The sequence below is a fragment of the Stegodyphus dumicola genome, chromosome 7 (assembly GCF_044657685.1).
Source record: "Stegodyphus dumicola isolate Sdum_Otavi_A_Nest chromosome 7, ASM4465768v1".
NCBI classification, from domain to species: domain Eukaryota; kingdom Metazoa; phylum Arthropoda; class Arachnida; order Araneae; family Eresidae; genus Stegodyphus; species Stegodyphus dumicola.
Window position 1 is genome coordinate 44,690,606 of NC_140774.1, and position 13,254 is coordinate 44,703,859.

The following is a 13,254-nucleotide window of genomic DNA, read 5'->3' on the forward strand; positions in this document are numbered from 1 at the left end:
CAGTTGAAATAAACTACATGACATTCACGAATACAAAACATTACGTACACTACATACAAACACACTTATTGACTAATATACCCCACTGTGGTGATTTGTTCATGGTTTTCTGAACCCATGTTCTAGTGTAGGGTCACAGTCTTGTAAGTTTAACAATGCAGTCAGAGGTTCAAGACATAACTCCCCTGTAAAGTTATGCGAGCTTTTACACTTTCAGAAATTTTGCCCTTTGAGATGCGCATGTTGCATTTTCAGATCTTCATGAATTCCTGGTTTTTGACAAGCCATAGTGTTTTATATCGAAAATATATTTGTGGTTATATCGAAAAAGCATCCTGTTTTTTCCTGTCAATTTTTAAAGCCGTAGCCCATACAGTTATGGTAGAAAAGTACAAGTCTTATTAGGATGTGATATAAAGTTCTTTTGACATAAAGGAGGTTTAATTTGGATGTTTTTCTGACGAGACCTTACACAATCATAAATGCATTAGCTTTCTTTAGAACACAGATCACATGCTCTTTAAAATTCAATTGTGCATCTAAAATGATGACTGAATATTTAGTTGAATTTACTATTGGGGGTCACTGAGTATCCATTTGTATACATAGGTTAACTGAATGATTTCCCTCATGGCGTTTCAATACAATGACATTGCATTTGCTTGCATTTAATTTGAGTTTCCAGTTTACACCAGTGTGCTACAATATTAAAACTGAACTGCAGACTGACAGTGGCATATTGCAGACTAATTTATATCATCAGCTGAAATATGTCATCAGCATACTTGGCTAACCTGCAGTTAATGCTTCTAGCATATCATTTACATATATGTTAACAAATGCAGGTGCTAAAACCAAGCCTTGTCGTGCACTTGCACAGATTTTTTTTGCTTGAAAGTGCATCTACTCCTCACACCTGGAAAGTTTTAATTCCAGATAAAATTTAAGCATCCCCAGAGGCAATTTGTTGCAAGTTTATAAATCAGTCCTTGATGCCAAATTTTATCAAATATACCTCTTCCATTTCTAGTGAACAGGCAGCAACACATTGTTTTTTGGTAAGAACTTCAGAGATGTTTCCCTCAAATTTAGGATTTGCATGGTTTTATTTACGCTTTTCTAAAACCATACTGAATACTTTTAATGAGTTCATCATTCAAACTTTGTTGAATTATCTTCTTGAAAACATTTCCTAAAAAGGAAAGCAAACTTATAAATCTACAACTTGTGTGCAGACTTTGATTTCTGCCAGATTTAAAAAAAGGTGATAATGACAGCATGCTTCCACTGTTACAGAAAGTATGAAAGCCTATGACATGTATTAATTATCTCAGTAACAAGGATAGCAAATTTCCTGGGAGCTTCCTTAATGCATAGCTGCCAACATTGAAATCTTAAAAACTGAAAGTTCACGACACATGGTGACACCATTTCAAAGGAACTCCAAACTGACTTTAAACTCACTTTATAACACATAGTTCAAGTTATTAAATTATTTATAATTCAATTCAGATGTGAAATGTGCTAACATTTAATTAGATATTCTAAATTTTATGTTCTTTGGGTAATTTCACTTTGCAATTTTCTTACACTTTTATACCAAGAAAATCTGAAGTAAGAAAAGAAAACTTTTATTTTATTGAAGTACATTTGAATACAATAAAAATAAAAATTAGAAAAAAATCTGAAAGCTTTCAGATTTGAATTTTTGCCTAAAGCAGCATCCCCCCCATTTACACATACATACACATTTTGAGAGCATTTGGGCTAACACCTCTTTGGGCTTAAAATATTTAAAAACAGCATATCTCCAGAATTTTTGATAAAAATTCTTAGGGAGATAAAATTATATTATTCAGTACAGTGTGTTGTCACTACTCATTTTGAAATCATTAAGTTTCTTTATAAAAATTTGTTAAAGTTTAAAAAATATGAAACAGATAATAAAACAAATTCAAAATTCACGCTTTGGGCTTCCAGGTACCCATATTCAGATGGAGGACTAAATTATTCAAAATTTAACGGCTTTAGGTATCGTTGTTTTTATCACAATGCGAGAAACATACATACATTCATGCAGATTCTTCATTATTTAATTTCTTTAAACACAATACAGGGCAATAATATTTGTGGCCAACAATTTGAAAAGTGACAAAACCCTTTATAGTATAGTGATTCGATACGAAATGTCATTTTGAGACTAATAGCCCTTCTGGGTTAACACACCTTTGGGTTGTAGAGACATTAGGATTTTTTCTTAGGAGGAGACTTGAAAAATGAGCAACGCCTTTGTTGTGAATCAAACCACGGACCTCTTGGAATACATGCCCAGGGTGCAGACCACTACACCACGAATGTGGGAGAAATACTTTATAAATACTTTATAGGGTAATAATTATTGTACATACTATCTGTGTGGATAATCTTAGTAACATACTATTTATTGCAGTAAACAATATTAAATACCAATAATAACTAATTAAACAGTGCTTTGATCTTCATATAAAAATCTACAAATGCCTACAGTAGATTACAACAATTCAGATCAAATGAAATTTAATACGAGAAAGATCAATACAATATGATAAGAAAAAATACAATCAGAGAAGCCAGAAGCCTATGTAGTTGACATACATAAACCCTTTATCTATGTAGTCGATATGCCACTTTTATTATTTTCAGATGAAATGAAATTTAATTTTAAAAATTATTCTGAAAATCAATAGAGGTAGGGAAATGGAATTTGCTTAATTTAAGTTTCAACAATTCAATATATTCCATTTATTGATGGGAAACATATTCCTTCATAAAGGCTAATAATTAAAAACCATAAGATTTGGTGTTCTATCCAAAGACCAGGAGAAGAGGTGAAAAATTTTTGAGTTTGCGGCTAGGTTAATGACTTCCTTCAAGATACTGTCATACCCTTAAGCTTTCTTTGCATTTTAATTTTTAAAAACGTTATTAACTTCATTTGGACACTATGTTGTAAAAGTTCAGTTGAATCCTTATCCATTAAGGAGATTAATTCTTTGTTTATTTCATCTTCATGAGTTTTTCCATTTGACATATTATGATTGACAGTTTCTTCTTGAGTTTTGGCAAAAAGTTTAGCAATTCGTTGTTCTGATTGAGCAATGTTATTACCCTGTATAAATGGGCTGATATGGTTAGGATACTCAGATCATAAGAACCTTTCAATTTCCCCATTTTCTCAACCGCCATATTACCTAAAAGTGATTCCCATCTTTCAGTTCTGTAATCAATAAGATCACTTATTTTTCTGACTTCTATCTTTTGATATCATGATCTCTAGCAAGTTTCTACTATTTCCTCACTAGATTTTTGTGTCGGATTTTTTTCAGGAATATGAGCAAGCGAGCACGGTCGCCATTATGATTTTCTTGATGAACAACTTTTATTGAGTCATCAAGTGCTTCTTTAATTCTGCTGTTGAGTTAATGATGGCAAGCTCAATATCAGAGATAGTGTAAAGTTTGAGATTTGCAGAAAGCGCCACTAGAAAAAGATGATGTTGCTGTCCAATTTAAAAAGCTAATCAGTAAAAATACTACTTTTCATCAATAAGTTCTTGTTGCTATATAAAGTTAAATTCATGACTCCTTTTAAACATCAAAGTTTTCTGCTTTTGTCAATAATCAGTGCTACCTTCTTAAGAGATGGATCTATAGTACACATTAATAACACAGTAACTCACTCGTTTAGTTTCTTAAACCACTTGCTGTTTCATTTAAAAATATTAATGTGTGCTTTGGTATGTTCTGTAACACTGTCCAGATTCATCTGTATTGTAAATTTTGTTTCATTTGTATTCATTTAGTCCAATTAAAATGCCTTTTATCCAATTATCAGTTATATGACGATCTGCTTCTATGCTTGATATGTCAGTTGATATAAAATTTTCTCCTAGCATTTAGTGAATTAGTTGTAAGAGCTCTAAAAATAGAAATATTTTTAGCTTCAAAGTTTAAAATCATTCTAGAAAAGCAATTTCTGCATCTCTTGATTTTTTTTTTTTTTTTTTTTTTTTTTTGGTGCATTCTTCAGACATTTGAAAATTTTATTAGTTTTGCATTAATTATAATTCCTTGGCTAAAAAATTTTTCAATCTGTGTGAAATGCCTATTATAAATATTGTAATTATCTTTGGCTGTAATTATCAAAAACATTAAAAATATTTATACTTTTTGTTCAGGCTGTCTTTTTGCTTGGCATTTTTGACATGTTACAAATCAAGCACACAACAAATGGGGGGATTAAAAAAGGGGGGATGCTTCTTCCAGCAATTTATTCAAACTTCAAAACTTATATTTCTAGCCATGACAAAGATTGCCCTTTATCTATGTAGTTGATCTGCCACTTCATGATTACAAGTATGATCAATGCTTTCTTTACCTTTTTCTTCAGCTTACAGTTATCAATTCCTTTCCATTCAGAGAATGTTAAGTTACAGTAATGCTTAGAAACATTTCATGGACTTTTTTTGCAACTCCATGAACATAATGAATTTATTCCAAAGGGAATATTTTGAATGTGGGAACCTTAAAAAAGATGAAGCGGCAATTATACTTCTTCCGAACTGGTAATCAAGTAGTAAATGTTTCTAGAAAATTTTTCCCGTTAATCTCATAAATTCTGCCTCTTTGAAGTCTAGCGTGGACAAAGAACTCTGAAAGCAGTGTTCATAATTATTCTCATTTTCTTTTAATACAACCTCTCTCTTTCTGTTTCTCTGTTCTGATTTCTGTTAAAATTTGAAACACAATAAACCATCAACACTTCGAAAAAATTCCTTCTTTTATGGAGGTGGTGCTTTCAAAAATATAATTATTGCTGATGCTCCATTCTAAATTTAATTATATTAAAAAAAAAAGTCACTTTCAGAGGTGGCTTAGAAACGTGCGCTATAGTGGTTTCACTGTGTATCTAAAATTCTTCAAGAAGGATTACCTGTAAAAAATTGCAAGATTACTAAGACCATGTATTAATTGTTTTGTAAAGCATCTGGAGAAAGGAAACCCTGAATTTAACTTCTCAATGGGAGAAAATACTATAACTAACTAAAGTAAAACTACAATAAGAATAGGAAAGCCCCCTTTGTTCTTGCCCTTTATAATGATATATGTCAGCTGGAACAGGTGGATAAGAGAGTTTGATGGGCAATTATGGTTAAATAATGGTCAGATAAATTATTTAAAGTTAAAATACAAAATTAAACATAACAAAATCTAAACCACTTTGCAACTCAAAAAGCAGCTTTAAAACCAATAAGTAATTTTACAAAATTTTAAAAACTTAGAGAACTATGACAGATCTAATAACATATAATCTTCTGATATAAAAGTTTCAAAAAGTGCTACTGCATCAGCTTCTCCAAACAGAAAACTAGTTCGTAATTAGATTAATTTCTCATTTCGGCATGAGCTGTTATTACATATGCAAACAAGTGAAATACTATCCTCTTAACCATATATTTAAAATTACTTAACTCTTTGGTGGTTGTTAGATTAAGCAATTTTTTCTTCCCAATACCTGTCAGTTGTAAATTTGTAACGTGAGCTAAGCTTGTTCATGACCATCAAAAGGTTAAAAATAATTTCAAAGCATTAATTATTTGATTACATTTAATAAAAAATGCAAAATGTGTTTTAATGTCAGTCTTAAATTACATGCTATGTTCAGTTTTCCTGCATTAATTGAATTATTAAAAATACATAGAAAAAGAATTATTAATTATAAAACTGTGATAAAGTTTATATTTAAGAACTTTAAATTTCAAAACAAACAAAAATTTCAGTACATATATATATATAAAAGAAGAAGAAGATACCAGCATATGCATGGTTACCTCATTAATAATCCACCTCAAAATCCCATACACAAACCACTTGTTTTTCAATATTAGTAACTTTTAAATGTCAGACAAAGGAATTCTATTAGAAAGACAAAAAGCTCCTTCTAGAAGAATTCCAATTTCTGGTGTTGAAAAGAGACAAACGACGAAAAAAAGACTTAAATTTTAAAATAAAGAGCAAAAAACCTATAGTGTTCAGTATAAATATCACACTTTAACTATGAGACTTTTAAAGTCAAAATATTTTTGGATGTTAACAACAGCTTTTTGATCAATTAAGCAATAAAACAAAAAGTTTCGAATGGTAATTTTCTATGATTTCTTTCCTATCAGCAGAAAACAAATTCTATGAAATTTTCTATGAATTTTCTATGAATGGTAAGTTCTATGTCTATATTACTCAACATACTTCTTTATAAATTGCTGTATACTTATCAGTAAAAAATAAATAATACTTTACTAAGAAGGTACAATTTAAATTGTAGAAATTAATAAAAGTAGACACTATTTTACAAGTATAATGAATGTATTTTCTACATAATATAAATATCATTCCTTACAATCAGTTTCTTACTTGGGATATATGTACAAGTCCTTCCCACCTTTTTCTTAACCCTTCTAATTGTACAAAACAACCAAACTGCATGATGTTTGTCACTTTTCCACTGTAAATCTAAAAAAAAAAAAAATAAATAAATAAAATAAAAAATGGAATTCTTTCATGATAACAAACACACACATATATGACATTTGTTGAGAAAGTACACAAATTTTTGCACAATGCAAGATTTTGCACCAATTTAGGAATTAGCAACTTTCTTCCAAGAAATCTGCCCTAAATGATCATCTACCAAAAATATTTAAGCCAATTAAAAAAGAAAAAAATTCTAAATTTTCCTTTGCTTTCATTTCATCCTCCTTTATTTTGCGATAATATCTTATATTGTAAATTAATTCAATGTAAAACCACTAAATTAAACATGCAAATCAAAAGAAAAAAGTCATAATTTAACTCACTATAATCATCTACACGACTGTGATGGAGATTCTGCATTCTTACAATAATATTTGTATTTTAACATTTGCATGCAGTATCCATGTTTGCTGCGCTATACCCATGCACACTTGTTGTAGCATGAGTATTGAACATTTCGGTGAGAGACTCACTTGCACTTACATTTCACTGTTCCTGCTTATTCATGGTCGACAGTTTACGTTGGTTTATCATCACGTACTTAATTTCGTATTTTACCTTTTAATTTAAAATTAAGTTAATTTTATGGTTTACTAAAGTCTTTGGCCTTCCTTTCAAATGAACCTTCTGACAAGTTTGGAGTAAACCAATGCCACATTTGGTGATTTAAGAATAATGCTGCAGTTATGCGTGGCCAGAGTGAAGTACTCCATGGCAGCAGCATCTGTGCAAACAATTCTATTGTGGAGCTACAAGTCAGGAATATTTCAGTGAAAGTACTTAATCCTTAATATTTCAATGCTGACATTGAATATTTATTCACAGCTTATTGTGTGTTTGAGAGTGCAACTCGTTGATTTTTCCTCCATACAGTATTCTTTTATGTAGTGAGTATTTTATTTTTATTTAGATGCATTTTTATTCCTAATAGGTATGGATGTGCAATTTTATGTAATGTTCTGGTATTAATATTTCTAATGCTTAGCTGTATGAAGTTGGTTATGTTGCATAATGAAAATTCTGCTGATGCAGCTGAAGGTGCAGCGGCTACATACGTGACACATGTTTTAGTAAAACTACCATCTATTTGGAAAACAAGCCCTGCCTTATGATATGTCAGACTGGAATCGCAGTTTTCCCTTTCCAATATAACATTGGATTTAAAAAACTTTAACCATGTTGTTGCTGCTGTAGACTCTGATATACTTAATTCTGTTGGCGATATCATTTTAAAACCTCCTGCTATTGGAAAATATGATGTCCTAAAACAAAACTTGATTTCGGCGAATTTCAAGAGCGAAGCATTGAAAATTCCTGCTCTGTTGCAAGGTTTAGAGCTTGGCGGCCATTGTCCTTCTTAGTTACTGACTAATATGTGCACTTTGGCATGTGATACTGTAAGTGAACCTTTCTCTTAGATCTTTGTGGCTTGCAAGGCTTCGGAATAGCACACAATCTATTTTAGCTGCTCTTTGTGAAGATGATTTGAGTAAATTGGCTATGGTTGCTGATAAGATTTACTGACCTTACACCTCATTCTTATGTGAATATGGCTATTGTGACCCCTGAGCCAAGTGAATCTGCTGCTACTCGTTTGGAACTCCATATAGCACAAATGACTAAACAAGTTAGTGAGTTAATCTCTACCTTGAAATGTAATTCTTGTAGTCCTAAGTGTCGTTTTTTGGCATTCGTACCACTGAAGCAGGTCACATGACACATACTAACCACTATAAAGATCGAACAAACAAACTTTGCTTTTGTCATGTAAATTTTGGGGAACAAGCAAGGAAATATAAGTTTGGAATATTGTGGAATAAACCATTGCCAAAAGACCATAAAATATAGTTTCCAATCGTCATAACAGAAATTTCAATGTAACTTTACCATTTAATATGTGCATCAACTTATCATATAATCTTAGTCTTATTTTAACATTTAAAATGATGTAATATTACATTTTCAGTATATAAGCATATAAAGAGGTATTTAGCAGTGTTTATATATACACAGGTTTTACTACTAACAAGAAAAACAGTGAAAGTATTTATTCATTACTTTTTTGATTAACTCCTTAACTACCACAGGCATATATATACGCCTTGCTCAGCCGATGCGTAACTGCCACGGGCGCATATAAACGCCCTTCCAAAATACTATCATTTGCTTTGCGCTGCTACCCGTAAAATTATTCGCAAAGCTTTGGAACCACAATGACCTTTGCAAAGTGTGCGAAGGAGGATACTATTTCAGAGAAGTGTGGGGTGAAATTTGAGAGATGGATGTGTCTAAAGAAGTGAAAGTAATCATTGCACAGTATTGGCTGGTGTTGTTTGAGTAAAACTAATTTTTTTGATTGTGTCCTCCGTTTTTGTTTACTTTTTGTAGTATGTTTAGGAATAAAGAAAGATATAATGGATGTTTTAAACTCATTTATCTTTTTTGAATTATTTTTTGATGAACTGCTCGTGCTTCATATTGTTACTGAAATTAACCGTTTTGTAGACGAGTATATGAACCAACACCTTGCAAACGAAAAATCAAGAACAAAATCGTGGCATTCAACCAGTTCAGAAGAAATATACGTAGCGTATTCGGAAACTAAGTACCGTTTCATTTTAGCGCTGTGGTAGGCGTTCTGCGCATGCACACTAGTCTTTTTTGTTCACTGACTTTCAATTGTCGCCATTTTGGTTGCTCTATGTTGTGTTTTCAGTTTGCTGTGCACATTCAAAATGTTTAAGACAATTAGTTCTTTCGCTGACTGTGAGATTCGTGCCGCGATTAAATTTTTGAACGTGAGGAATGTTAAACTGGCCGAAATTTATCGTCAAGCGACAGAAGTTTACGGTGAATACGCGATAAGTGATAGAATGGTGAGAGAGTGGGTAAGAATGTTTAATGCACGTCGAACAAATGTCCACGCCGAGGCTCGGAGTAGTCGGCCTTCTGTTGTCACCGATGATTTGGTAAGGAAAGTTGATGAAGCAATTCATGAGAACAGACGCTTCACAATGACAACTCTTTCAGAGGCATTTCCACAAATTTCACGTACTGTTTTGTTCGAAATTGTGTCTGACCGCTTGAATTATCACAAACTGTGTTCCCGATGGGTTCCAAAAATGCTCACTGATGTTCACAAAACAGGCGGGAAGTTTCTTTGACGATGGTATACCAAAATGGTCACCCGCTATGACAAGTGTTTGATCATTGGCGGAAACTATGTTGAAAAATAGTTTAAGACATGTATTTTCATGTAAAAATAAAATTGGATTCGAAAAAATTGTTTTACTATTTTTTTTTTTTTAAATGGTACTTAGTTTCCGAATACGCCTCGTATGTTTTTTAGGCATACTGATTTCACAAGGTATAACACTGAAACCTGATATTACACTTTACTGGTCTAAAAATGAATTGATCGAAACTCCATTTTAAGGATCTTTTTTATTATAAAAATATCATTTTTATTATACTTACATGTTTTTATTATACTTTTACTCAAAACATTAAATTTTGTGCATTCATTTTTTTTTTCCTTTTATTATTTATTTTGTGAAAGTAAACAGTTTTTAGAAAGTAAAATTTGCACTTATTTTCCCCCTCATACACTGCATAACTACAAGCGCCCGTGTGAAAAACCGTGGCACTGGGAAATTAATCTTATATGTTTTCCACGGCGGTTAAGGGGTTAATTAATTATTTGTTCAGAAATTGTAAAATCAGCGGAACATTCTATCCTTTTGTTAGAAGAATTAATTTCATTTAGGGATTTAATAGTTGATTCCTTAATTTTATTCTTATTTGTTTTCCTTTTCGAAATCATTCTTTCAGTTGCTGATAATGAAAGAAGGAAACACAAAATAGCCTTAAAATAGTACATGGTGGACAAAAACATATTTTTCTAATGCATTTTGCATTTCAGAAACTTTATTTAAAAAAAAAAAATCTATGAATTCATTATTTTTGAGTGCTTCTATACTCTTCAAACACTAGGCTTTCTCTATCATGCTCTTCATAACCATTTTCTTTTAAAAACATTAGAAAGTTTATGGCCAGTGGCATTATGCTATAGAATACAACATACACTCTAAATAAAAAAAAAAATTATGCAAAACCAAAGAATTTTCAGTTTTCTAATTAAAGAAATGCCACATCACCTGTTCCTAAGCAAACTGAGATAAAAAGCAATAAAACAAAATTCATGTATCTGCTCAGTGAAGTTTGAAAATTTTTTAAACTGATTGTTTGCATATTCTGACAATTTTGAAAAAATAAATAAATAATAGGATACAAATTAATCAATGGATCAATAAAAGTGGTTAATGATATTAAAATATTTATTTAATTTCACTGCTGAAATTCTCTTGTAATACAAAGTGCCTAAAATAGCAAAAATTATAGTACTTTTATTGATTAATGACAGTCACATTTATGAGCATAAGATTGGGTAAGCGAGCTGTGAACAAGAATAGGGAGAAAAAGAAATCATGCTTGCGTTACTGAGGAGAGGTAAAGCAAGCAAACAAAAAAGATCTTTTTCATTTTAGGAGAAAATACATCAAACAATCTTATATTAGAAAAAAAAAAAAAAAGAGAAAAAAATGTATGTGCCATGGATGCAGGCAGCTGAGCTGATCAATGTTCATGTTTGCAGAGTGTAAAAAGTGTTGTAATACTTCTTTTATATTTGCTATTCTATTTATATTTGGAATGTAAATTTATGAAAGTATCTGGATGATGAAGATATTTGGATTTGCTCTGGACACCTTCACTTGGAAAAATTGTTACTGCTTGGAGTTGTAAAAAAAAAGCTCAAAATTTCAAGTTAATTTTTTTCCTTATCTGGCATTTTATTCATAAAATTTACACGAGTTGTTAAAATACAGAAACACTATTTCAGTATTTGGAAACAATGAAAAACATCAAAATGTTTAATTTAATTATTCTTTGTTTTGAAGCTGTGGATGGCAACAGTTTGCTAAGCAATTTAAAATGGAATCATAAGTTTTAAAATTTTTATTCTGGAAAACAGGTAAAATGTTATTTTTATATATTTAAAAGTGTGAATTCTAAAATTCCAATAATACAGTTCTGAGGATGTTATAAACCTTATTATTATGATCTAATTTTAAAATTTGCATTCTGCAAACTGTTCTGATGTTAGTTTTAAGATATGAGATGAACAAATTTCAGACCATGAGTTGCTTACTTTAGTTATTATTTCCAGCCCTAGAAGTTCCATCACATCTTGGCAAATACGATTCAAATGGGCAAAGAGAAAAAAATGTATGTGGCACGAAGCTATTTAAGGTTAATATTTACAAATAATGCTTTCAAAAATGAGAGTAATCAAAAACAATCTAAGAAAGATAACTGAGCAGTAAAAAAAATTCATTTTTTTCCATGCCCTCCACAAGTAAACACCAATATTCGTAAATAAAATAATAATAATAAAAAAAATCTTTTGATACAGGTCACAGATCATTGGAAATTAAAAGCAAAGGTTCAAGGATGAACAACATTGGTTAGTCATTCTTAATTTAAAGCATTATACAATTCATAAGAGTTAGTAGTTTTCTGTAAAAAGATACATGCCCCAAATTGAAAGAAAATACACTGTGGTAATAGTGATACGTTATTTTATTCTTATTTATATGAATTTATGTGCAGATGCTGAAATAAAGAGAAAAACCCATTTTAACATATCTTAACCGACAATGTTGTCTACCTGCCATCTTTAAATTAACTGTGTTATTCTTAAACTTTTTAACGTTATTCTTGTTTCCAAAGTAAGCAATGTCAATAATATATTTTGTAAATGTTTCTACTTCTTTGTACAATGAAATAATTAGCTTAACAGATACACTTCTTGTTATAAAAGTTTCACGACTGTTTAGTCCTATAATGGAGTAGATCTGAGAAAAATATTACACTTACATATTTAAATTTCATGTTGTTATTATTAATATTATTGATATTTAAAAAGAAAAAAATATTAGGTTTGTTTCTGTGCATGCTAAAAATGTATAAAATGACTAAGTCTAGTAGAAAAGAACTGGAAGTACTCAACCTGATTCTGCTGTTACAGGCTACTGTTAGTCAAAACCATGAAAATCAGGCAGCATGACTGGAAAATAAGTTCTGTTCCAAGAGAGTCCATTTTGGCAATAACAAATGTAAAACTGTCCACTAACTATCTGATAACATCAATGTAGTATAACACACTATATTACAACATAAAAGTGGTTCTGTGTTGGGGCTGGTTTAGAGATAAAACAATCGCTAACCTTTTATACTCGCCAACAGCAAGCAGTATCATCTAGGAAATTAATAAATGGTCATGGACATAGTTTTGACAATAAGACATGATAGACAAGAAAATATATTTTATATTACACATACTGCGGTTTATAAAGGTAGAAAGAGTGTATTCTAAAGGAAACGGTAATTCATGAAATGGCTAATTTTGAGGCAAAATTGGGTAAAATTTTTCTGTACATTTAAATAATAAATATCAAACTGCAATAAATTCTAGGATGCCACCAAGTATTATTATGTGGCTTAGTTTCTGTATAATTATAGTAAAAAATGTTGATACTTTACACGAATAATTACAGAATGCAACACAGACACACAAGACAGCAAATATGGTTTACAAAATGATACTACTTGCTTTGTCTACTTA

The 13,254-nt window shown here is 30.8% G+C and overlaps 1 protein-coding gene across 1 annotated transcript in view; it reads right to left on the minus strand.

Moving 5' to 3' along the window:
* Positions 1 to 13,254, minus strand: part of pea (ATP-dependent RNA helicase pea) — a 159,788-nt gene that overhangs the window by 98,505 nt on the left and 48,029 nt on the right. The window contains exon 7 of the mRNA XM_085820150.1: positions 6,450 to 6,548. Coding sequence (XP_085676276.1) covers positions 6,450 to 6,548 — 99 coding nt within the window. The remainder of the gene's footprint in view (positions 1 to 6,449; positions 6,549 to 13,254) is intronic.